The sequence below is a fragment of the Schizosaccharomyces octosporus genome (assembly GCF_000150505.1).
Source record: "Schizosaccharomyces octosporus yFS286 unplaced genomic scaffold supercont6.3, whole genome shotgun sequence".
Lineage (NCBI taxonomy): Eukaryota > Fungi > Ascomycota > Schizosaccharomycetes > Schizosaccharomycetales > Schizosaccharomycetaceae > Schizosaccharomyces > Schizosaccharomyces octosporus.
This window is the reverse complement of record NW_013185621.1, coordinates 579729-604053: the sequence shown is the minus strand read 5'-3', so window position 1 is coordinate 604053 and position 24325 is coordinate 579729. Positions and strand designations below refer to the sequence as shown.

Sequence of the window (24325 nt, the reverse complement as noted above, 5' to 3'; positions counted from 1 at the left end):
GGACGGAAAAGGGAAAGAGAAGAAAGAGAAAGGGGAAGCAATTCTATAGGACGTTTTAACAGAAAGCGGTATTTGCAAGTATGAAAAGAAAGAAAAATTGAAAAAAGAGGACGTTTTATCGATAAATTGAGGTTTGAGTGATTTTTTTTTTCGTTCTTTTGTTGTTTAGTATATTATAAGGAAACGTAGTACCGAGTGATAAATAAAGTTAAGGAGCTGCAAGGGGGTTGAAGATGGGTTATGAAGAGCGGTAAATTGGTTTGTAGGAGAGTAGAAAAGAGAGAGAGAGAGAGAGAGAGAGAGAGTGTGTGTGTGTGTGTAAAAGGAGAAAAAAAAAAGGAATTCTTTGTTTTCATTTTTCCATTTTTCATTTTTGGATTCATTTGGAAACGGAAGGAAGAAAGCATATTTCGTGGAGGAATGTTACCCAACAGCGTGGTGTTACCTAGAAGGAAAGAGAGAGAGAGAGAAAAAACTAGAGAAACCAATGAAAGGATAGGAAAGGCAACGAGGACGAGTAGAAAAGGCAAGAGGGAAGAAGGGAAACGTTGAATTTGCCATTTACCAAATTGGTTGGAAGATTGAAATCTTTTGTGTTTTGAAGGAAAAAGAAAGAAAACACAAAAGGAGAACTATTGATTGATTTGTAAAAAGAAAGAAAAAACAAGCAAGACATATAGATTGGATTGAATATGCCTCGTAGACGTACAGCAGCAGCTCCGGCCCCTAGTCAACGCCGTACACCTGGATCCACGAGACCAGCATCGACGATGGCAGCACCAGCGAGCATGGCATCAGCGCCATCAGCAGCTCGTCCCGCAGGACCTAGCGCTAGTCAACAACAACCACAACAACAATCGGCCACGCCAGCAGCACCCCCTACGGCGATTCCATCGTCGGGCGGTACGGGCTTTTTTGGCAACATGGTGAGTACGGCAGCTGGTGTGGGTATTGGTAGTGCGATTGGGCATACAATGGGAAATATGCTTACAGGAGCCTTTGGCGGTGGTAGTAGCAACAGTTCAGCACCAGCAGGTCAAGAGAGCAACAATGCAACGGCAGCTCAAGCGGAAAGTGGATTTGGAAGTACGACGGCGTTTGCTGACGCCAATGCAGAAGAATCGAAGCGTGCTTGTAATGGAGAGGCCAAGACGTTTGCAGAATGTATGAACCAGCATGGATTTGACCATTGTTCTTATTATTTGGAACAATTGAAGGCTTGTCAATCTTTGTGGTCTCCTTCAGCATAAGGGTGTAGCAGGAGCGAGCGAGCGAGCGAGCGAGCGAGCATTGCCATGTAGTGTTGTATTCGATTTTTCATAAATTTTTTTTTATATAAATTTTATTTTATATAAAGAAAATAATTTTTCAATGACATCTAGTATGAAAGAAAGAGATACAAATGAAATGAAAAAGAAATAAACAAAAAGAAAGAAAGAATAAATAAATAAATATTTCGTGTTCATTACACTAACAAGTTTAGAACGCATTATAGATATGAACAGATTGAAAAAAATCATATTTTACTAAAAACAACAAGAAGGGTATACAAGAGAAAGAAAACACTATTCTGTTTTCTTGATTTTTAAAAAGTAACGATTCAACAAAAGATAATAGCATAGCATAGCATAGCATAGCATAGCAACGACAACTCGAACATATTACAAAGTCATTGTAAATAGTACATTACAATTTCCAACGAGCGTCTAAATAAACAAAACACCCCAAAACAAGGGTTCGGGAGGCCGGGTAAATTTGGTGGAGAGAAATCGAGATATCTTTTTCCTTGATATCCTTATCAAGCTGTGTGTGTTGAGGAGTGGTGTGTGATGATTTTCTCGCTCGCTCATTTTCTAATCAAACATCAAATGTGGTGGTGAAGGGTTTGAAAATGTCGTTTATCATTTCTGTTGGAGAGGCGATGCAGAGTCATACAAGACAGAACAGGCAGGCAGACAAGCAGGCAGACAAGCAAGTAATTGAATTCAATTGAATTCATTCAATTAAACCAATCCAATCAATTAAACTAAACTAAACTGTTTTTTTCCAACATTCTTTCTTTTCCTCTTCAATTTCACTATTGTTGGTTGAAAATTTTGAATATGAGAATCTCATGATAGTAGTTTAAATTTTTTAAAGTTCAAACCATGATACAATTCTATTGTTTTATTATCTTATCCATTTTTTGTCTCTTTACCCCTCTTTTTTACTTTTTTTTTTTTTTTCCTTCTTTTACTTGTTGTTAGTTCCCTAGTCATAATCATCAACTTCATCATCATCATCCTCATCTTTATCCCTGATTGTTCCACCACACATACCTTTTTTTTTTTTTTTTTACCATCATCATCATTTGTACGTTTAGTAATCATGATGAATTTCGATGAGTGATTGACTCCAAAGAGAGACATTCTCACTAGAACAGAGAGTGACACAGAAATTAGACTCGTAGAGTCTTCAACTAAAATTTGCTCTAGACTCTTTGAGTCTGGGGGTTTTTTTTTTTTTTTTTCGTCTTTCCACACACAAAGAGACACACAAACATAAAGATAAACATGCTCCCTCTACCTCTACCTCTTCCTCTTCCTCTCTCTCTCATACACACACACACACACACTCTCTCTCTCTCTCTGTCTCTCTCTCTGTCTCTCTCTCTGTATTTTTACTCTCTTCTCCCACTCCCTCCTCAACTTTATCACCATTGTCCCCTTTTTACTCCTTCCACCCTTCCACTTTGTCTATCATTGATATTCCAACTCATCTGATTTCATAAACTACCTTGTTGTAACTTGTGCTACTTGTCTCGAAATCATCTTTCAACTCCTCTTTCATCTTTGGTTGGTTTGATATTTTTGGGCTAGAATTCCTTTCTTATCACTAACCTGTCTCTCGTCTCCTCTTTTTATTTGTTTTTCCTCTCTCTGTCTCTGTCTCTGTCTTTCTGTGTGTCTCTGTCTTCTTTCTATCTTTCTATATATAATAGATATATATACACATAGATTTCGTCTCCACAATGGTTTCCATTCCTCCTTTTTCTTTTTTTTTTTTGGTTGTCGGTTTCATTTTTCTTGACTTTGGATTCTCATTTTAATTTTTTTTTTTAATTTCTTTTAATTATTTTTTTTTTAAAAAATCTTTTTCCTTTTCTTTTTTCTTTTTCTCGTTTGTTTACGAACAATTCACTATTCGTAAACAGTTTAAAAACTTACGGATTATTAAAATTGAATTGAATTGAATTGAATTGAATTGAATTAAAAAAGAAAAGAAAAGAAAAGAAAAGAAAAGGTATATTGTTTGGATTCAACGTGGCCGACCCTTTTCTTTGAATGAAGCATCATAAAAACAAAATTGGGTTCCATCGTTGTTTGTTTTTCCTTTTCTGATTCCGTATAGACCGGTTTTCTTGGTTTTCTTTTTCAAACGACTTGATTTTTTATTTCGACTTTTTTTGAAAAAGAATCCATTTTATAAATATTTGATTTACGATTTCTTGAAATCATCCCTACAAAGAATCTCTCTTTCCTTTTACTACTGTACTATTATTGTACTCTTCGTTTGTGATTGATACATTCTTGCTTCTTTTTTTATTTTTTTTCTTTTCTGTCTGTACATTCTTTCTCTTGTTCAATTCATTTCTTTTCCTTTGGATTCTCTTGCATTGACTCTTTTTTCTTTTTCTTTTTCTTTTTTCCTTCTTTTTCTCGTTTGGCTTCTGCGTTTCTCTTTATGTTTGTTTTTTGATTTTTGTGTACAAAAAAAAAATTTCTTGTATTCTGCAATACCTTGGATCTATCTATCTATCTTTTCTCTCTCTCTCTTTCTCTCTCTCTTTCTCTTTTTGATTATCGCTTCTTTTTCTATTGTAGCGTCTGTTTTCCTCTCGTTTTGTTTTTCTTTCGACATCTTTATAAACGTTAGACTTTTCTCTTTTTCTTTTCTACACCTATTTCTTGACTCTCTCAGTTCTTTCGACATGATGGATTCTTCTCCTACTTCCACCCCTTCTCCCAAAATAAACTCTCTTCCCCTGTCTCCAGACCCCACTGATCCCATCCACCCCAAAACAATCCAAAATCAACGCGGTAAGCCCATTGCATGCTTGTTTGTCGGTAGCTTGAATTCTTCCCTCTCCGAGTCTCAACTCACCGTCTCTGTCAAAACTTTTTTTCAAAAATATGGCCCTTTGCTTCATGTCAAAGTTCTCAAAGATTGGCTTCAACGTTCTTACTCCTTTGTCCAATTCGCAAATGCAAATGACGCTTCTACTGCCTTAAAGGATGCCCAAAATGCTTTGCTCGACGACCGTCGCATTCGTATTGAGCCCGCCAAAGTCAACCGTACCATCTACTTGGCCAATCCCTCCAATCCTTTCAACTTTTCCTCCTCCGACGTTCAACATCTTCTCCAACCCTATGGTCTCATCGAAGAACAAGTAAAAACAAAAGATTCCTCCGGCTACTTGGTCCGTTTTGTCTATCGTGACGATGCCATCTCCGCTTTCCTAAATCTACGAAATTCCCCGTACAAGGTCCTATGGGCTGAAAACGTCTCTACCAAATCTGTCTTTCGAAACAAACTCCCAAATTCTTCCTTTCGTCATCATCACCCCAATACCCGTCCTTCCAAGTCTTTTTCTTCTTCTTCTTCTTCCCGTTCCACCTCGGCTTCCCTCTCTCAAAATTCTCAAAGAAAACTTTCCTCTCTCAAAACTTTCCCAAACTCTTCCAATGTCTCTTCTTTTCCTCCTTCTACCCCCATTTCGTCTTCTCTCACTACCCCTACATCTGCTACAAACTACGACGAGTCCAGCGACATGTCTACCCCGAAGAATACCATGACTTCTCCCTACACTAGCCCCCCCTACTCCCAGTCCAACTTTATAAACAAATCTCCCAATTCTTCCAAGCCTTCCTTCCCTTCCCCAAACTATCCTCCTCCCTACCCATACTGCCAACCCCTTGTGCCTTTTATCGACCCTTTTTCCATTTTTATCGACCATTTGGACTCTAAAAATTGCTCTCGCAACTCTATCGTCGAACTTTTCTCACAATACGGTAAGGTCTTGGATTGCAAACTCATCCGTCAATCCGATAAGCCTGCCTTTGCTTTTTTGCAATTCGATTCCCAACAAGCCGCTGTCAACGCCGTTTACCATAAACCTCAACCTTTCTTTCAAAAGAAACCTCTACGTGTCAAGTTTCGAATCCTTCCTCATTCCGCTTACCCTGTATCTACGTATCAGTATCCCATGGCTTCGCCTTCTTTCCTCCCTTCTTCCAGAGCAATCTTTCCTACTGTAAATTCCCCAAGCCATTCCTCTATACCTTATCCTTGTCATCCTTCCATGGCATCCCTCACTCCTCCAGCTACTTTTGGTTTGCAGCCCGATATGTTACAACCTATGTACCCATATTATCCTTATCCCGAACTCTGCTATCCTCCAGGAAACCTTTATTATTACGGTACCGCTTCTCCTTCTAACACAGTTGGTTCTGAATAGGTTCTGCTTTTCCATCCATGATTTTCTGGACGCTCGCACATCTGTCTACTGTGCTAATGTCCAGCAATCATTAAAAACGTATGGGCATTACCTCCCTCCTAACGTTATTTCTTCTCTTTAATAAAGGTTTGGGTAATGTTGAATTAAATTCCGTAGTTCATAGATTAATAAAACTGATTTTTTTTTTCTCTTTTTTATCCTATTTCAATGTCATCCTTTAGTTCATTTTATTTTCAAGACTTTTCTATCACTGCGAAAGCTATGTATCTGCAGCAACGTGCCCTCAATGTATTTTCAATTTTCCCTTTTTTCTTTTGTACAGCAAAACTTTAAACAAAAACAAAATTTATTAGAAATGGTATTAAAATGAATACACCTTTGTGTTATTTATGATAGCGACGATTAGGAGAGAATTTCCATAGATATCTATTGTACTCGCACTCATACTCTCTGCTTCACCATTCACCATCTGGTTCTATGGTGTACTAGTTTCACCAAAATCACTTCATCCTGAGCTTTTCTTTCTTTTTTTCTGATTCTTTCAAACTAAATCTTCATAATTGACGTTTTTTGTTCTACATTTTTAGTCCGTTTTCTTGTACATAAAGGTGGTTTATTTCCTTTGACATCTACTTTTAGACATTTAGATTAGTAGTATAACGTTTTTCTTTCTTTCCTCTTCATCGTTTGAAAAGGACTTCATTGTCTCTCGTTTCTGCTTCTATTCACATAGAAAAATTGCTTGTAATCAACCTGAATCTTGCATTTGTTGCTTTCAATTAGCGTTGATAACATTTTTTAAATACTTAATCCCTTTCTGTTCTTCGTACAAGTATATTCCAATAGCTTACCCAACGTCTTGGATTTGTTACGAATAGTACCCAGTGGAAATCGTTTGAGAATACCAAATATCGTTCGAATAACCACTACTTCAAGATTTTCAGTCATAGTCCCTTTTGAACCTTCATCTATGCTTCACCTTGACCCCGTAAAAATGCCTGCTTTACCCGAAGAGGAAGATTTTTGCTTTGATCATACTTATGTCTCCAAAAAATGCAAAAGTCTACTACATAGTGATGATCCTGATCATGTTTTTCGACACAAGGTTTTACTGGCAATTCACAAATTAGCTATCCCTACTTGGTCCCGTGTGCCTGCAGCTTCTCACCCTACTCTCATAATTCAAAGAATTTCAGGTGCGTTAACCAATGCCGTCTATTACATCGCACCTCCTGAAGGATTCAAAGCGATCAAGCTCTTGCTTCGTATTTATGGACCAAACGCAGAAATGTTTATTAATCGTTTGACTGAGCTAGAGAATCTCAAACGACTAGCCAAGCATAGTATTGGTCCACGTTTGCTTGGTGAATTTGGCAATGGACGTTTCGAACAATATATGGAGTCTACCACGCTGACAGCCGAGACAATTCGAGATCCGGTACGTTCTATATACGTGGCACGCCGTATCTCTGAACTCCATAATGTTATCCAGTTAACACCAACTGAGCAATATGAATTGCCTAACGCATGGAAGTTTTGCTTTAGTTGGCTTCCTTTGGCCAGAAAAAATTTACAAAATCGGAGACATCCTTTATCAATTACTGTAAACTTTTTGGACGATTTTGGAAAAGATTTTTATCAGTATTTTCAATGGTTTTCTAACTGGTCTAATGATAAGAAGCAATGGACCTCCTTGCAGAATGTCTTTTCCCATAATGATACTCAATATGGCAATATTTTGCAGATAAAAACTAAGCGTCGATCTTTAAAACCAGAAAATAAGCATCACATACTTGTTCCAGTTGACTTTGAGTATGCTGGTCCCAATGTACGAGCCTATGATCTTGCAAATTACTTTGCCGAATGGATGGCTAACTATCATCACCCTACACATAGCCATTTGATGAATCGTTCTCGATACCCCACTTTTGAAGACCGCAAGCGTTTTTATCGTGCTTATGTTGAACAAGGCGCCGTGTTTCATAAGAACTTGGTGGTAAAAGATGCTTCCGAATTAACGTCTAACCTTTCCGAACCTCTTGAATCCGAATTCTCTACTCTGCTACAACAGTTGGAAGAAGCAGTCCGCGCTGTTTCACCAGCGGTAAACGCTGTTTGGGCTTTATGGGGCGTTATGCAATGTGAAGAAGCCGACGACGATTGGGAAGATCTTAGCGTAAGCAGTGAACGAGAAGACAGAACCGATGTTTCTCCCCCAAAAGTTGACTCTACTAATGTTCCACCCATTGGCTCAACCTCTTTTGATTATATCAATTATAGCATGGAAAAGTTTAATTTATTTTACGAGACCAGTGCTGCCTTGGGTTTAAATGCTAACAACCGTTCGACCTTTCCTTATGACTAACTAAACTTATTAATTGACTTAATTGACTAATTACGATAGTTTAGGGCCGACATTTATCTTATGAGAATACTAATGTTTAAGATCTAATAAACTCATTATGAGTCTTATATACAGAATGTACCAATTAATTTAATTTTTCAACACTACACTATGTAAATGATTAACAAAATTAAGAAACGCAAAAAAATTACTACTTTGGTTTCATAAACAACAGTTCTTACTTATGCTTTCGGCTCGATAAAGGCGGTTTGTCCATCAGGAAGTTTCTTTTTCACAGCTGTTTCAGGTGTGGAAGAAACTAGACCCCAGAATTGCCAGCGTACTGGAGGAATCCATGAACACTGTTGAATAACAACATTCTCAATCTCTTCTTTTAAATGTGTTGATGAGGGAGACGCTTGATCAAGGCTTACGGATTGAAGAGTGTGTAATCGAACAACAGCTTGAATGAAACATTCGTTTCCTTGCATATCCGCTTGCGCACAGGTTATGTTCAGTAATTTCGGAGGGCTCAGGTATTTTTCAATTTTCCATTGACATTTAGGTAATTGCTTTGATTGTTTTCGTAGAAGTTGGGCAGCACGAATGGTGCAGTTATTTTCTAAGACCTGACTATCATGGCTAATAAATAGATTAGTACCTAATTCGACCATAACAAGAAATAATATCCCTTCATTAAATCAAGATTTATGTGCTTACCTAGCTAAAGCACTGTTGACAGAAGAGTGTAGACGAACGGCCTCCCCGATTATTGATTTCATAGTAAATGTGCGACTGGGAAAATTCCGGCGTAAATAATAACGACTCTTATAAATATTTATATTTCTATAACGAAGAGATCTCCACCATTGCCGAACTTTTTTAATAGGGTGTGTCATCAGAGAATAATTGTCTTTTGGTTCCACATAACATTCTAGAGAACATGCGGGTTAGAGAAGCAAAAACAATTTTTTTTTCATACGCATAAAGGGGATGTCTAACATTCTAATCGGTTGTTGACTCATAAATCGAGAAAATGTCAAGGGTCCCAATGATTTTACATTCTTTCCCAAATTTATATTAGCGGAATGCCATTTTGGAGAGACGAGTGACATTTTTATGCCATTCATTTTTTTTAAGTATATATTGTTATGAGAAGTGTAACAAAAAATGAAAAAATCACAAATTTTTCCAACTTTCCCAGTATGGAGTTTAGAGCCCAGTGTTTCCGGGGAAAGCGAACTACCCTCGGTTAACCCACGGCAATTCCCCGGGTGGGATAGACGGTTGCTGATGCGGCTGGTGAAATTGTGAAAAAGAATGGAGATCAGCAACATTAGGGGTCGAAAACAATGAAGAATGAATTTGATTTGACTCTAGTGGTGGTTCCAAATGCACAGGAGGTTGCTGTACAGAGAACGGAAATGACTGAACTGATGACTGTGCTTCAGGAGGCAAGGACGAAGAGTTTCCAGTAGGAAATAAAGCATCGTAAGGCGGAAAAGAGTGTAAAGCATTCGATGGAAAGGTTTCGGGCAATGCTTGGCTGAGTAAGAAGGAATCACTGGCATATCGGGGCTGCTGCCGATCAGTATTATAAAAGGAAGAATTCAAACTTTGGTTTGACCATTCTAATAAATCATCAGAAGTAACGGGTACAGTAGAAGGATCTTGTGCGGTATCCTTGCTAGTATTTTGGGACGGTGTTTCCTGACGGTCAGCAGCCACAGCTGCGACTGCTGCAACGGCGGCAGCAGCAGCTTCGGTTGAAGAAGGATCGTTCATTAGATAGTTACTTTGGTCGTATTTTGGACGCAAGCCCGGATTATTTTTCAACTTGAACCCGGCAGCAGCATACCGTTCGGGAAACGCGTTACGAAACCGATCCCGTAAATCAGTGCTTCGCCGATTTTGTAAACCCAAACTTGCATCCTTACTGATTCGCGTCCAACAAGGACCATGTAAAAAAAATCCCTCCAGCAGCCGTTCGTCTTCCTCAGGCGTAAACTGTTTTCGCTCTTTACGAGATGCCTTTGCCATTCCTGGCGTATGAGGAATCTTTTGGTTTTTCCCCATATGTGTTTTCGCATTTGGATAAAACTTTTTGTAATCTTCTGGCAGGATAACTCGAAATCTATCATAGCATTAGTACACGCTATTATATGCTTACAATTTTTCTTTTTTCGTATAAAGAATAAAACATATGAAACAGTCTTGTAATAGTACTTACCTATCTTTCAAGTCGTTTGGAGAGCGATTTACAAAATGAAATCTTTCGTCCATTAGAATTTTCTTCCAATTGCCCACACCATACTAATTTCTAGGTTAGTTATTGATTCGCAAAAAAAAAATTAATCCAAATGAATTGTAGAATTCCATAATACTTACAATCTGGCATCCACGCAACAAGTCATTTGTTTCTTTTTCAGTCCATTTTACTCTTGGTTTTCGAGTTTTTGTAACCTTCCGTGCTCTTGGAACAGAAAACCCTTCTAAATCATCTTTTTTCCTTGAATCATCCTCCGTCAAGACAGATCCATTCAATAAATCGACGCATTGGTTGTCTATCAACTCCGTCGGCATTTTCGACGTATTCAAAGACCCCATGGTCAATTCAACCTTCTTCAAAGGTATATTTTACAAAATGTATGGATACTTGAAGCGTAAAATTAGGAATGGCAAATAAATAAGGCAGATGCAAAGTTACTACGAATGCTACATTACCACTAGGGACCCCCATTAACGCTGTACTATGTGGGGTCCATTTTACCTTCAGCATTTTCAAAAAGAATACTAATTGTGAGTCGTAAAGAATGATTACTTTATTTAGGTGGGTTTTATTTTAATAAGTTAATTTATGAGACTTTTGTATCTCCTACTCTAATGCAAAAGCATCATAAAGATTAACATGAAGTTGCTTCTCTTGTAAGTTACCGAATGTAAACAAAGGACTATTATAAGACATAAACGAGGAGAAAAGAAGACCACATGATATGTTTTAATAAGTTTGCTTTTATTTGACAAAAATACGGCCAGAAGTCCTTTCTCAGAGCGTCAACTTAACAGTGTCCGTCATTGTTCAACATGGTAAACAATGTTATGAAATCATATATCAAGAATCGTTACCCAAAACCTTTTGGATCTAAAAAGTCTAGGGAAAAAGATACTAAGCTTGTTCGTAATTCACGCTTTCCTTCATTTTATTATTTAAAGAGGTCGTCGTACCAAAAAACTCTTTCAGTGACTTCCTTGTCTATATTAATTCTAATAATTGTTTTATTTCTTTAGTGATATTTTCCTTGAAAGGTCGACTATTGCTTGCAAAATATCCCTCTTAAAAATTATTCAATCCTTACTACAAGGAACCAACGCAACGCCATAGCCATTTTCTTGTTCAGTTAGTAGTTAGAATTGTTAGACCTGGAGTATCTGCGAGCTATTTCTTGATGTTTAGCAATTTTTTTTCTATTATAAGCAAGCGCTTTTTCTTTAGGAGGTAGAATTTCTAGAGAAATATGGCCGGCTATACGTTTGATGAGTATATCGCGAAGTTGTTAGTGATAGAAGCCCAAAAGAAAAATAAATTACACGAAAGTGGAGAATCAAGCTCTCAGAGCTCGAATGGTCAAAAGCTGCGGCCCAATACAAATTTTATAAACAATATGATGCGCAATGTTCGATCTCACAACTCAAACGTGGAAAACAGAACTGAAGATGCTAAAGAGAGATCCAGGAGAGCAGAAAAGGGAAAGCAACGTCGACGCGAGTTTTCACCTTCACCCAGTGGTAGACTGAATCGACGAAGAGACATATCACCACCGCCCTCACGAAAACGGTCTAAAAGTTGTGAGGATGAAGAGAAGTCTCCTTTTTCCCAAGAAAAGAGACAATATGGTCATGAAAAGGGTTACTCTCGTCATCGCGTTTCTCGTGGTAGACCCGACTAAGTGTATATGAAAGCTTGATTTATTTATGGCATCATGGGTAGGAAGAACGGAGTTCATTGCAACTGTAAGTAAGTTAAATATTAAGGGAATTTCTAGATGTTTCTCTAAAAACCTGAAAAATCAGAGAAAGCAAGTTATATCCTAACTCTGCATTCACGTCTTTTAGTGATTTTCGCTGACTAGGATGACTAGAAATTGGCATTTTTAATATTTCCTTAGTCTCCAATTTAATTAATTTATTGACAAGTGTATTTTTTATATTAGGTTAACATTCTCATAGGGTCAAAATGAATATAAAGACTTTAAATGGTAAACAGTCTTTCCTACTTGTAACGACTATGGTAGCTTTTTCAAGTCAACTACATCTATTTTAATGATTCATTTATTTCTTTCCAGCCATATTAATGTTGCAATTTAAATCACCTTTGGCCTAGTTGTAGACCACCAATCCAAAACCACACTAAGCCAAAAATCACGTCCAGTACTCGTCCTTGAAGTATATCGCTTAATTTTGTCGCTTTATTTTATTAATCACACCGTTTTTCTCTTGGCTTTAAATTAGCTATATATCGCTTTTCTACAAATCATTTACCGTAGTTTACTGTACATCCTTATTCGAAAATCAGGTTGAGTACCAAATATTCACGTTTAAAGAACCAACATTTGACTATTCTTGATGGAGCTTTTATTATCGGGATACGCGGCAACTGAAAATGAACCGACCAATGTAATCGCTCATAATTTGCATACTGGGACGTTGGTCCGTACTTTTCGTCAAAGTACCCCATTTCCACAAGCTGCTTGTTCTACTAAAACACATTTGTTGTCCTTCCAAAGACGTAGACCGCAATTAAATGTACACGGATTTGGAAAGGTAAGATTTTAGACTGTTTTGTTAGTGTTTTAGCTTTCTTTTTACGAGAAAAGACTTTTTCCAGCTGTGTAACCAGTTGATCAGAGGACTAACTCCCAATTTTATAGGAAAATTTGGACCAGACTATTATTCTTCCAGAAACAATTATCTCTTCTGCCGTCAGTCCATGCGACTCTTGGTTAGTAGGTGGTACAGAGAAAGGCAGCCTATACATTTGGTCAATCCTGTCGGGTGCTCTAATTCATGCTTTTCGGGCCCATTATCAACCTTTAACACATGTTTCCTTTTCTAGTGATGGGATGTTGATTCATACAGCTTCAAATGATGGAGACATCAATGTCTGGTTGATGTCTTCTTTGACCGATCGGTCAAGTATGGCAGGCTCTACAGTTAAACCTTTTAGGAGTTTCTCTGGACACAAGCGAGCGATTGTCTCTTTAATCAATGGATCTGGACCTTCCATATCTAGCCGTCTTTATACAGCTAGTGAAGATAGCACTGTGCGTGTTTGGGATGTTAGTACCGGTAACCTTTTGACTACCATCGCTCTCAGTAGCATGCCTTCTTGTATGACGATTGACCCTGCAGAACGTGTAATATATGTCGGTAACGACAAAGGTCTTGTTTGGATTCCCTTATACACGAGTTCAACTGCCCATTCCGAGAATAACCCTAATGTGTCGAAAAATATTACTATTCCATCCTCTGTTCCTTCAGCAATAGGCGGATTGGGCAGAGTTGTGGATGCAAATGAAAGTAAGGATGCCCATACAGTAACTAGTACTTCACCCATCACAACGATCACTTTATCATTTGATGCTTCCTTAATTATCACTGGTGATAAAGGTGGTAGTATTCTCGTATGGGATGTTGTTTCCCGTCAAGTTTTAAGACGTCTAATTCAATATTCTACTTCAGTCACATTCTTGAAATGTTTGATTGATAAAGTAAATTATATTCCTACTACTCATAATACGTTTCCCGTCCTAAAGCGCATGATTACGGACGATTATCTGTATTCAGATGTGAATATGGTGATCCATGATGATGGTATAGAAGAATTAATGCAAGCACCTGACACACTAAGTCTCAGTTCTGAGTTAATGGTAAGCATAATGTCTTTCGCAACTTTAGAGAATACTAACAATTTCTTTAGACTCACAATACAGAATCAGGGTGGCGTGCAAAAGCGGAATCTACAGAGATGGAACTCAAAGAAACAAGAAGACTGTTTATAGAACTAAGAGGGGTACATCAAGCTTTATGGGAAAAATACCTTCAGAAGTAATTACTTGGACTTGGATATGGTTTACTATATTAATTTGGAAAAATGGTTTTTTTTTTTTTGCTATAGACACTAACTGTCGATTATAACGTTTGTACAGTGAGGGATTAATTAAGTTTTTAACACAATATTAGTGGTTTGAAAGACTTTCACAGAACATCATTAGGAAGTATTTATGATTGTATTTTCATTTGTGCATCTGTTTAAGTAAAATATTCGTAATGTCATCATAAACAAGCTCGATATATTCCCCTAAAGTATTAGAATTGCTGTTTTCTTCTTTGTTTGGTTACATACCGCATGAGTAAGTCTTAAAGCCTGTGCTTGCGGTCATATCTTCGAGCAATTGGTGCTTTGGTGTGTCCGAAGGGTGATAATTGCATGAGTTCTAGACATATGTTAACTTTGCTTATATACAAGTTAAATAAATATACAAACCTTTAACAAGAATTCTATAAAACTTTTGTTACTAAGCTCAAACATCGAGGTGATGTTCTGTAGGAGAATAACAAATGCTGTCCTCGATGACAATCTTTCCCAATTAGTGTCTAAATACGTATTTAAGAGTTGAGAACCATATTCAGCGCCGATGTAATATATCTTTGAGGCCTGACATTCCGAAAGAATGTAATCAATTCCTTTAGTCACATAATCCTCTGGTGATTTGATGGCTATGAATGTTAGATAATCTATCATAAATGTTTGGTCCATGTCGCTTACAAGGGATATAGTTCTTCTTCGTAATATGCTTTCCTGTGCTGGTAAATGAAGATATAGTCTGAAATTCAAGGTTAAAAGAAACTCAAAACCAATTCATTCGTACTCGTGGAACTTTTTTATCTGCATCCCAGAGTAAGGCAGAAGGCGTGAAGATAGCCACGGCATAGCCATTATCCACACATTTAGAAACCGTGTTGACGAAAGTTGCATCACCTAAATCATGTTCTCTAATATTCCTATTTGACCATATTAAAGGATATGAAAAAGGCTGAATAATTATTACCATTCCTTTCTTGTTTTCTTTCCAATTTTTAGTGGTATAGAAGAGTACGTAAGGTTCATCCGTCTTATAAACATCTGTAGACATAGGAATGGCCTCAAGCATGCACACTGTTAATGTCCAGTTGTAGATTTGCTCTTTCATATATGTTAGTGCTAGAAACAGTATATATTACAATTACCTAAAACAGCTTGATAATAATGTTCATTGTAGGCTTTGTCTTTAGTTATAGAAAATTCATACAATTCGTCTGCAGAAAATAATTTACGTAGCCGACGATCTGCAGTTATTTGGAGTCCCAAGTCTTTCAACGAATTTCCCAGATTGTACAGTTTTGGGACTGAGTCTACCTTTTTTTTACGAAACATAACTACACGGCTACAGGTGTTTCGTTCGAGTTTGAACCAAACGGGAGTGTCAAGTTAGGATAAGGAGCCTATAAGGATGAACTTAAATTGGTCTAAATACAAACGTATGAGAAATATATACGATTACATGTATTTTCTAAAAGTATTCATCCAAAACGAGATTGAAACAAGCTTTGTTCCTTAACATTATAATCGCTTTAATTCCCAAGAGTGATTGTCGGTAGAAAATAGGAATAAATCCCAAATAAAGTGATACGACAAAAGCTAATTAACGAGTAATAAAAAACAGTATTACAAAAATGTAAAGTAATTCAAACCTTAAAACCGAACAGGTAATCAAAAACTGGTGTGATGGTCCTTTTTGCTTTCTTTATTTATTGCTAGATTCTTCGTTCTTTCTTCTTTCAAGTTCTGCAAGATACTGAGAAAATTTGCTTTGTGTATGCAATCCACATTCAGTTTTTTCTTTACCACGCCAGCGTCCTGCGCGCTCATCTTCACCTTCTTTCACAGGTTGAGTAGAATGGTAGTCACCCACAGACCGATATCCTCTATCCAGTAAAACATTGTAGGGTACATTATTCTCCTTAATGTAAGAATAAACTTGTTGGAACGACCAATTGGCTAAAGGATTGATCTTGATTACAGGTCCATCAACTTGCACAACATCCAAAGATCCACGTTCTCCACCTTGACTGCGACGACGACCTGTGAAAACGGCAAGTACATCTAATTCTGCATAAGCTCTATTGGCAGGCTCAACTTTCACCAAAAAATCGTATTTATTTTCATCTTTTTCCCAGAGCCTTTCACCAAACTTTTTAGCGAATTCTTCTTCTGATGCTGCTTCAGCACAACGATATACATGAATGGGAACCTCTGGATATACTTTCTTTACTTGATCCAAAAGATCAATAGTTTCCTTAAAATGATGCAAGGTATCGATGAAAATCATTGGGGTTTTGATTTCCATCTTTGAAAGCATGTCTAAAATCACCAATCCGGAAAGCCCCAACGCAGACGTTTGAAACAACTGAGGAATTGTCCATCTACTCCAACGTAAAATATCAGGAGGACTTAATTCGGAGAGCTGTTTATTAACGAATTTTAAGTGCTCAGGATTGAATAATGATTGTGCACTTAAGTGGGTCGAGTTTTGAGAAGAGTCCATCTTTTGTAAATAGAAGAGTATAAGATCACTGAAGAACTACAAAAAGTAAGATTATTGTGGTTAAGGGAACTGCGAAGACTTGCTAGAAATAAAACGCCCTTAAAACACTGACTTGTAGGATAAACTACAAATATTTAAATATGGAAGTTAAAAAAAACCCAAAAAATAAGAAAATCGATACACCAGCGGTGTTCTAGGTATATATGCAAAAGTATATGAAGCAAATGGAAAAGATACGTGTATGCTGATTCATCTTGATATGGTCTTTTTATCTCTTTACTAAATTATCGTTGTATGAAACCTCCAATATGATATGTTCGAAACTTCGCTATTTTACTATTTACATCTCTTAAATAAGCTTCATTTAAATCATGCTTAATTTTGCTTGAAGGAAACGGAAGATTAGAAACTTCTAAGCTCAAGCAGAAGTTGTGAATAGAAAAGAAATTCCAAAATATTTCCCATACTCCATTATTGAGATAAATAATACTAACTGAAAACCATGTTGAAGTGAAACAAGAAACAAAAAAAAAGGGATCTGTATAATTGAGTAATTGTTCTCAATAAAAAAACGTAAAAATCAAAGCTTGCAGTGCATAGATATCATAAAACATAAGATACAAGATACAGAGGCGTATACAAAATATGTTACAGAAAATTTGCCTCCTCTAAAGTAGAACTGAATGTTTCTGCCCTTTAAAATACTATGTAAAGAATACAAATGAACGAAGGGCCACTGTCATTAATGTTAGTTGGGGTGATAATGGAAGAAAATAAAACGTACGTAAAAATTCCAACCCAAAAGAATAAATTCCCAAGTAATTCCCTTTGTTCAAAGGCGAACATTTTAGATAACTTATATAAGGGCAATTGCAAGAGCTGGATAAGGTTAGTAGGTAAAATCAGAAAAAGTTCAAATTACTTACTTGGAAAAACAGTATATAACAACGAAGTTTACCAGTGACTAAGAACATCACGAATTCATGTACCAAAGCAGACAATAAAAAGGTGAAGAAAATAGCGGTTGACTTGTTTAACACCTGCCTAGAAGAATGGTATACATGTCGCATCAAGAAAACGTGGACAGGTTTGTTCCATAGTCGAGCGAATTCATCCCACGTAACAGTATTCCACCAGGGTCCATAGAAGTCTCTGTCTGCGAATTTCGTGATTTCAGCAAAGGCGTTCAAAATGACATCGAATGTAAGGTAGAACAAGAGCATGTAAAGTATAACAGCAGGGAATAAAATTCTGCTCATTAAAAATGGAGCATGACTAAGCTTAGTAACAAAATCTAAACCTTGCATACTTTCAGCAGCAGGTAAAAAGTACCAGTCGACGAGGGCCAGGCAAGTAAATAAGACGCTAAACATAGTAATAAGTTTCACAGACAGGTATTTTAAATTAATTTTGGAAACACGGGGAAATTCAAGACTGTAGACAAGGGAAGGTATAAGTAAGTAATCAATGTAGTTTAAAAGAGTCACGTTATTTGGATAAATGACATTTCCAATTTCACTTCGTAATGAATGATCGAGATATTTCATAGTTAATGCAACAACTTCATCAGCTTTGATAGCATTAATCTTCTCTGTATGATCCAGATATTCCAATTCATAAGACACTGATTCTGCTTCGTTTGATTCGTCTTTAAGACTGCTTCGAATTTTCTTCGAAAGATCAACATAAGTTTCATGTAATGTACGAACTGTGCTCATATAGCCAAGATGGTGGGCGTACGAATGTTGCTTCATAACGAGAACGGCACAATGCAAAGTGAAAAAGAGGCACTGTATGACCGGAAACTTTCGATGAATGACCCAACAAACAGCTAGCAGTGTAAAACATGCTTGCCAGGTGAGTTGAATGATATAGCCAGTGTTGGACCACGCAATGTATCGCTTTACTATACACCATTGCAGGGCAAAAGAAAACAAGGTAAAGAGAACCATAACAAAATCAGAGCCAAATAAAACGAAGAACTGACGAAACACAATTCTGGCAAGCGGTAACCCGAGAATGCTGTTTCGCAACCAGTAGCTTTTGCCGTATAACTGGACAATCCAAACAAACAGAGAAAGCCAAAAGAGAACATAAAATCCACGAAATTCATTTTTTAAGAATGTTTGTGGAGTTGTGACGCGGTCGAAAATTGATTTACGAGGTTTAAATTCATAATCATGGTATACTCTTCCAGAGAGGAGCAATTCTTTGTGGCTTTTCAAAGAGAAGCTGCAATTGACAGGTTCATTTTTGGTTTCTCCTTTCCCTTTCTTTTTCATTACCAAATTGCATTCTGGCAATGCCTTTAACAGACTTACTGTGGGGTGAATACTTTCGACATTAATCATAGAACTATCTTCACTTAACGGTGAAGGGGACGGTGAGAAACCTGATTTCGCCATGATATTTCAATAAGTAGCCTTTCTAGTACTTTTCTTGTCGGTTTTCCAACAAACACTATCAATGATTTACAAATACCGTTGATTCAAAATACTTACTTAGAGAATAAATCAATCTTAATTCTCTTTTTGAGTCTAAAGAAGTAAAAAAAATAAAAGATAATAACAAACAAGGTACTTGGAAGAAGTTAACTAAGTCATCATCCATGACTATTTCTTCGGACTTTTGGGTGACGTACGCTAAAGTCGTTCGAGTTCATAACCATGTATGGTACGGTATAGGTACAAGTTTTTATGAAGCAAATGATTGAATTCACTTGCTTAGAAAAGCAAACGTTTTTCTCATATAATAAATATTATTCCTCAGATCAAATCGTGTAAGTACAGAACTACTTTTTTCCTACTAGGAGTCTCACGTCATTCCCCATATTTTGTTTCTTCGAAAACGACCCTCTAATATAACTCGTTTCTGCTTTTTTTTTACATATACCCTAATTGTTCAAATAAGTCTTCTGTTTACTATTCGTTTATGTCACTTTCGTGTTACACACATCTGAGTTTTTGAAAAATTTTTACAATTACATTTTAGTTGCATATGGTTTCCCTCGAAGGAATCCTACCAGTCCTGTTGTTGTAAGTATCATACTCTTCCTATTCTACAGGTATTATTTGGCAGTCCTTCATCATGGAGATTCAACATTAGGTGGTTGTGGGAAACCCGAATATCATATTGACGCTCATTTGTTTATTTGTTTATTTGTTTACATCAACGTCATATGTCAACACTGGTTGTACTTCGCGAGTTTGTTTATCAGTGGCACAGATAAGACCTACCCTAAACTGTTGTCGATTAGTTTATTTACTCACAGCGTTTAACCTCCTCCAACACCTTTTGGCCGGATCTCTTTAAGAACTTATTTTAATTCAAGTCGGTCTTTTTCATTTTAATTGTATTTTATTCGCTTCTTTCTTTTTACTTTATTCGTGAGCAATTTATTTCCATTATTCGCCAAGGGTAATATAATTATTTACTTTTATATACTTTGAACGCGGTTTTCTTTGAACATTAATCTTATATTGTAATCTGTCGCGTTTTATTTCCTAATTCTTTCGGTAATATATTTGGATTTCCTTTTCATGGAAGCATAGATTATCTTGGACTTTACTTAATTTGAATAGTTATCTCTTACGCATGTTCTTGTTGGTGGAAAAATAGCTTTTTGCGTTTCTAAAATTTCATAAAAAGTTTAATACTCTCACTTTCTCTCTCTTTACTCAAGGAATAACTCTCGTTTGGTTCTAACCTCTTCTCTTCTAATCTTCCTTTCTTTCTACCCTCAATTTCCCCATACCCAGTTAGTTTCATCATGATCCGTGGTCTTCTCGCTTTTCTAACAATTCTCTTTCTTTTAATATCTACTGCTTTATTAATTATCGGCAGTGTTTCTATCCCTGCTACCTTTAAACTCACATCCAAGATGATGCTGGCAAAGTTGAACGGTAATCTTCTGGGTATTTTTGGTACTTGCTCAGACAATGGTCAAAATTGTTCGAAAACAAGTTTTGGCTACTCCATCGATGATTCTTTGGTTCAAGAATTTTATTATAAAGGAGACAAGCGCTATATCCTTTCCAAGGTACTGATTACCCATATCATTGGCTGTGGTATGTCTTTTCTCAGCGCGTGCCTCGTCTTTCTTTCGTTTTTTGTCGTAAAACAGTCTTTGAATATCTTCAATATTCTGTTTGTTTCTCTCACTACCTTAGTTACTTGCTGTGCATTGGGTGTCGAGCTTGCTTTGTTTTTGCCTCACAATACTTGGCAATCTTATGTTGTTGCCGGCGCAGTTGGAAGCGACTTACTTGCATTGTTGAATCTTTGCTTCCGTAGCTCTTCCATTTCTCGTATGCATACACACAAGAACAAAGAAAAAGCTGTTCAGTCTAATGCGACCATGGATAGCTTATCAGCTTACAAAGAAAAGGATAATTATCCCCTTACTATGGATGACAAGCTTACTAACGTTTCGGCTACACTTCCAAAATTTAATGATGCTTTGACATCAGCTTCCGATTTGGGGCCTCCTTCTGAACGTGGAGACTCTTCATTTAAGAAAGGCACATCTGCGAGCGTCCAAGAAAATAGCCTCTCTTTAATTACTCCCACTGGCACTAACTCTGGTTACTCAGGATCTCGTGATAATCTTATGAAGATTCCTAGTTACAACGATAATCCTTATGCAAAGTCTTCTGCCTCTAATCTCAGCAATAATGTCACAGGATCTTATACCCAAGAGCAAGATTACAGGGAATATTCTCCTCATAAGACCGGTAGAGTACCCGGATTTCCTCTTTTGAACACGAATAAGCAAGGCAATTATCCTCTTCTGAGTTCAGATCCATTTTCGAAATCTGACTCTAGCCCTACCAGCAGTGATGATACCTATTCTTCGTTCTTTGATGTTAATCCGGATTTGAGATTAGCTGAACCCAGAGGTACTCAAGGACAGCCATCTTCACCCGTTAACGAACATCCTCTTTCTGAGAAAGCTACTCGACCATTTGCCCCTCGGTCCAATAATATTCCAAGTCGTGCTTTAGATGCCAAGAATACCAAACTTCCGATGAAAGCGACTCGACAAACTCAAGTTCCCGATGTTCCGATTGAGAAACAGCATTCTCGTCCTGGAAGCGTAAATGGTTGGAAACCCCCAATCCCCGGAAATGTAACGAAACCTATAAAGAACTTATCCAGAGAAAACCTAAACATGAGTTTGTCTTCTGAACCCAGTGTACCAAATGCTCAGCGTCACAGAAAACCTGCATCATTGAATGGTTCGTTCAATGACTCGTCTAGCATTCCTCCTCCTAGTGCTATGGGTGTACCTCGTCCATTTAATAAGCGACCTGCTGAGAAGCCTGCTAGGAATACAATGGAGAGATCTAGAAATCATTCTCAAGCCAGTCTTGCGTCTGCATTTTCTGGTCCGTCAATCCATCCAACTATGAGTAAAGCAGAGATTCGCAATCCTGCTAATCTAGCACCCGTTTCGAGTACATTGGATCAGTTAGCTGGCAATGCCGATTTTGAACTTCCCCTTCGAGGTGGACGTAACAATAAGCGCAGTGATGGTGTCAGCCGTATGATTCGTTAAATAATGTATGAATTTCGAATTCTAACCCTTCTCAAAATCCTTTGAAAATATTTCAAAAGATATAGCTGTTTCAAATAGAAGCTTTCTATTTGATGTTTCTATTTCTTTTTTGTGATACTTCTTCACAATCGTCACTGGTCGTCAGGAACGACTGGTTCTCTTTATGTGTAATTTAATTTACTAGATACTTATATAGATCATCAAAGGATATACCCGTTCTTTGCTTAATGTATTTATTCCGCAGAAAGAATGAAGTCGCGTGAAGTTTACAAGAGTATATATTTGTATTTTGTATTGATGGTGCATGTAAGATGTGTATAAGTGGATATAACAGTTTATAACTATCTATATTTATAGTGAGTATAAATAACAACGACAAACAAGTTTAACATATGGCAATTGAATAGAAGGAAAGGGACATGAAACTTCTTGTAAAAAGATCTACTCCTTTTCGGGTTTATTTTGAACTTTCTTTTTTTTGGGTGATACCTTCTTCGGTACTGCTTTAGCGCTTTCGTTTGGTTTGTGTATTGAGTCTGCTATACTCGTAGACGAGGCAGGAGCTTTTGTGTTTTTCTTTGGTTTTGATTTCTTTTTGCCAATACGTTTTGGAGGAGCTGAATCTTGTTTCACTGACTCTTTTGACTCCAAAGATTGAGAAGGCTGGCCGGTTGAATGATCTATGGGAGAAGCTTGTTTCGAGGAAGAAGCTACCGGCTTGCTTTTTTTTGACCTTTGTTTTTTTTCCTTCTTAGATTTAGTAGGTTTCGGAGAAGCCCCGGTAGCTCCACGTTTCTCTGCTAAATAATGAAGTAACGGAGTTGAAGTATTTTGTATGTAATGAGAAGGCGAAGGAGGTGGAGGAGGTATTAAACTCTCATTCCACTTATCCACAAAAGCTTTAAAGACGGGATCATCTTCAATGGTTCCGTTTAAAGAGTCGGGTTTTGATTTAACAGGTGGGACTTTTTGAAAAGGAGCAACTAGTAGCAAAGCACGGTAGACATTTTCTGATAAATTAATAATAACATCTAAAAATGATGATTCCTTACCATCTTTGTCAACAAATACATGCCCTTGATAGAAGCGAAAGAAGTCATGAACGTGAGATTCTGATTTGAACTTTAGGTAAGCAAAAGAAGGAATATTCGGTTGAGGTCTAATAAAAAGAACAAAATCAATTAATTATAAATGAAATAAGGAGAAGACTTTGGAGTTCACTTACGGATTTTGCCTTTTTCCCTGGTGATACCGGTGCCAGTTTATAAAAGGATGAAAAGACGCTATGGACTTTAGGAAAATTTCTTCTGGTAGCGTTTCCGGGAGATTATGAACGAGTATTTTGCATGGTAATCGTGTTTTTCCAGATGTAGGAGGAACCATGTGAAATTGTAATATGCGCAGTCAGTGAAGAGGATTGATGAAAGCATACTGAAAAGCAACCAGGGGAATACTAGCACATTTTCCAGTTAAATAGCTGAAGACAAAATGGATTAAATTATGTATCTAAATGTTCCTATGAAAACTGAGTGAAACTTTTATTTGCTTCAAACAATATATTATGTTAGCGCAAGTATAGGAAGCGTCAATCTTTAGTTATTCTCAGTAGTATATCATAGATGTATCAAAGAACTGTTGTTAGTATAAAAAAATAAAGGTTTAGAGAAATGATTTAGATTCTTTTACGAGTACCAAAATTACTACTTAACACCATGAGGATTTCCAAACCTTGGGATACTCATTAGTATTCTTTTAAACGTATAGTATCATAAAATGAACTAAAAGATTGTAGACTTCGGATTTCGTCCATCTCTTTTGTTTAAGTCGGCATCGTCAATTGGAGCATGAAATCGTAAAGATGGTAGACATACTAAAACTCAAGAGATATATACTGCTTGCTCTGTTGACACTGTACCGTTTAATGGGAAAAAAAATATTAGAATCTCATATCCGTTTCATGGTAAGAAATCCTAAGGCCCAAAAAGCTATTCGTCCTTTTTGGATCTGTTCACATAGCATTCTACTACAACAATTGATTGAAACTCTCTTATGTCCCGGATTTACAATTGATGTGTTAATATATGGGTTTATTTAAAATATTACTAATAGTTTCTAACTATACTCATGTCCTGAACTTTTCAATAGTATATTAAAGGCAACAACCATCAGTCGCATTGTTTGTAAATCGCGACATTTCGCTAAAGGTTTGACGAATATGAACGTCATTCCTTTGTGTGGGGAAGTTAGAGTAGGAAAACAAAAAACACTTGAACAATTTATTT

The 24325-nt window shown here is 37.0% G+C and overlaps 12 protein-coding genes across 12 annotated transcripts; 6 read left to right on the top strand and 6 right to left on the bottom strand.

Moving 5' to 3' along the window:
- The first annotated feature begins 450 nt into the window (after positions 1 to 450).
- On the top strand, positions 451 to 1469 carry SOCG_04286 (CHCH domain-containing protein). The gene has a single exon (XM_013165128.1). The coding sequence runs from the start codon at positions 693 to 695 to the stop codon at positions 1248 to 1250; it is 558 nt and encodes a 185-aa protein (XP_013020582.1). The 5' UTR covers positions 451 to 692; the 3' UTR covers positions 1251 to 1469.
- A 1784-nt stretch (positions 1470 to 3253) lies between these two features.
- On the top strand, positions 3254 to 5729 carry SOCG_04287 (RNA-binding protein M). Its single transcript, XM_013165129.1, has one exon. It carries the CDS (start codon positions 3971 to 3973, stop codon positions 5495 to 5497), a length of 1527 nt encoding a protein of 508 aa, XP_013020583.1. The 5' UTR covers positions 3254 to 3970; the 3' UTR covers positions 5498 to 5729.
- A 762-nt stretch (positions 5730 to 6491) lies between these two features.
- On the top strand, positions 6492 to 7862 carry SOCG_04288 (choline kinase; the record flags this gene model as incomplete). The annotated part of the gene is made up of 1 exon (XM_013165130.1): positions 6492 to 7862. One exon carries the CDS (start codon positions 6492 to 6494, stop codon positions 7860 to 7862), a length of 1371 nt encoding a protein of 456 aa, XP_013020584.1.
- A 221-nt stretch (positions 7863 to 8083) lies between these two features.
- Positions 8084 to 8971, bottom strand: SOCG_04289 (respiratory complex assembly protein; the record flags this gene model as incomplete). The annotated part of the gene is made up of 3 exons (XM_013165131.1): positions 8084 to 8483; positions 8562 to 8775; positions 8824 to 8971. 3 exons carry the CDS (start codon positions 8969 to 8971, stop codon positions 8084 to 8086), a joined length of 762 nt encoding a protein of 253 aa, XP_013020585.1.
- Positions 8972 to 9083: 112 nt separating this feature from the next.
- Positions 9084 to 10448, bottom strand: SOCG_04290 (myb family protein; the record flags this gene model as incomplete). Its single annotated transcript, XM_013165132.1, has 3 exons — positions 9084 to 9975; positions 10072 to 10154; positions 10230 to 10448. The coding sequence occupies 3 exons, from the start codon at positions 10446 to 10448 to the stop codon at positions 9084 to 9086; spliced, it is 1194 nt and encodes a 397-aa protein (XP_013020586.1).
- A 130-nt stretch (positions 10449 to 10578) lies between these two features.
- SOCG_04291 (uncharacterized protein) lies at positions 10579 to 12055 on the top strand. The gene has a single exon (XM_013165133.1). The coding sequence runs from the start codon at positions 11357 to 11359 to the stop codon at positions 11786 to 11788; it is 432 nt and encodes a 143-aa protein (XP_013020587.1). The 5' UTR covers positions 10579 to 11356; the 3' UTR covers positions 11789 to 12055.
- Positions 12056 to 12322: 267 nt separating this feature from the next.
- Positions 12323 to 14115, top strand: SOCG_04292 (WD repeat protein Crb3). Its single transcript, XM_013165134.1, has 3 exons — positions 12323 to 12662; positions 12770 to 13768; positions 13819 to 14115. Exons 1-3 carry the CDS (start codon positions 12465 to 12467, stop codon positions 13948 to 13950), a joined length of 1329 nt encoding a protein of 442 aa, XP_013020588.1. The 5' UTR covers positions 12323 to 12464; the 3' UTR covers positions 13951 to 14115.
- Positions 14116 to 14367: 252 nt separating this feature from the next.
- SOCG_04293 (argonaute binding protein 2) lies at positions 14368 to 15315 on the bottom strand (the record flags this gene model as incomplete). The annotated part of the gene is made up of 4 exons (XM_013165135.1): positions 14368 to 14618; positions 14668 to 14725; positions 14771 to 15084; positions 15129 to 15315. 4 exons carry the CDS (start codon positions 15313 to 15315, stop codon positions 14368 to 14370), a joined length of 810 nt encoding a protein of 269 aa, XP_013020589.1.
- A 370-nt stretch (positions 15316 to 15685) lies between these two features.
- Positions 15686 to 16486, bottom strand: SOCG_04294 (phosphoadenosine phosphosulfate reductase; the record flags this gene model as incomplete). Its single annotated transcript, XM_013165136.1, has 1 exon — positions 15686 to 16486. The coding sequence occupies one exon, from the start codon at positions 16484 to 16486 to the stop codon at positions 15686 to 15688; it is 801 nt and encodes a 266-aa protein (XP_013020590.1).
- Positions 16487 to 16897: 411 nt separating this feature from the next.
- On the bottom strand, positions 16898 to 19035 carry SOCG_04295 (acyl-coA-sterol acyltransferase). The gene is made up of 3 exons (XM_013165137.1): positions 17413 to 19035; positions 17271 to 17365; positions 16898 to 17222 (listed from the first exon to the last, which is right to left on the bottom strand). Exons 1-3 carry the CDS (start codon positions 18889 to 18891, stop codon positions 17183 to 17185), a joined length of 1614 nt encoding a protein of 537 aa, XP_013020591.1. The 5' UTR covers positions 18892 to 19035; the 3' UTR covers positions 16898 to 17182.
- A 693-nt stretch (positions 19036 to 19728) lies between these two features.
- SOCG_04296 (membrane anchored protein Mac1) lies at positions 19729 to 22267 on the top strand. The gene has a single exon (XM_013165138.1). The coding sequence runs from the start codon at positions 20256 to 20258 to the stop codon at positions 22041 to 22043; it is 1788 nt and encodes a 595-aa protein (XP_013020592.1). The 5' UTR covers positions 19729 to 20255; the 3' UTR covers positions 22044 to 22267.
- Positions 22268 to 22334: 67 nt separating this feature from the next.
- SOCG_04297 (uncharacterized protein) lies at positions 22335 to 24092 on the bottom strand. The gene is made up of 3 exons (XM_013165139.1): positions 23269 to 24092; positions 23096 to 23202; positions 22335 to 23053 (listed from the first exon to the last, which is right to left on the bottom strand). Exons 1-3 carry the CDS (start codon positions 23424 to 23426, stop codon positions 22485 to 22487), a joined length of 834 nt encoding a protein of 277 aa, XP_013020593.1. The 5' UTR covers positions 23427 to 24092; the 3' UTR covers positions 22335 to 22484.
- Positions 24093 to 24325: the final 233 nt, after the last annotated feature.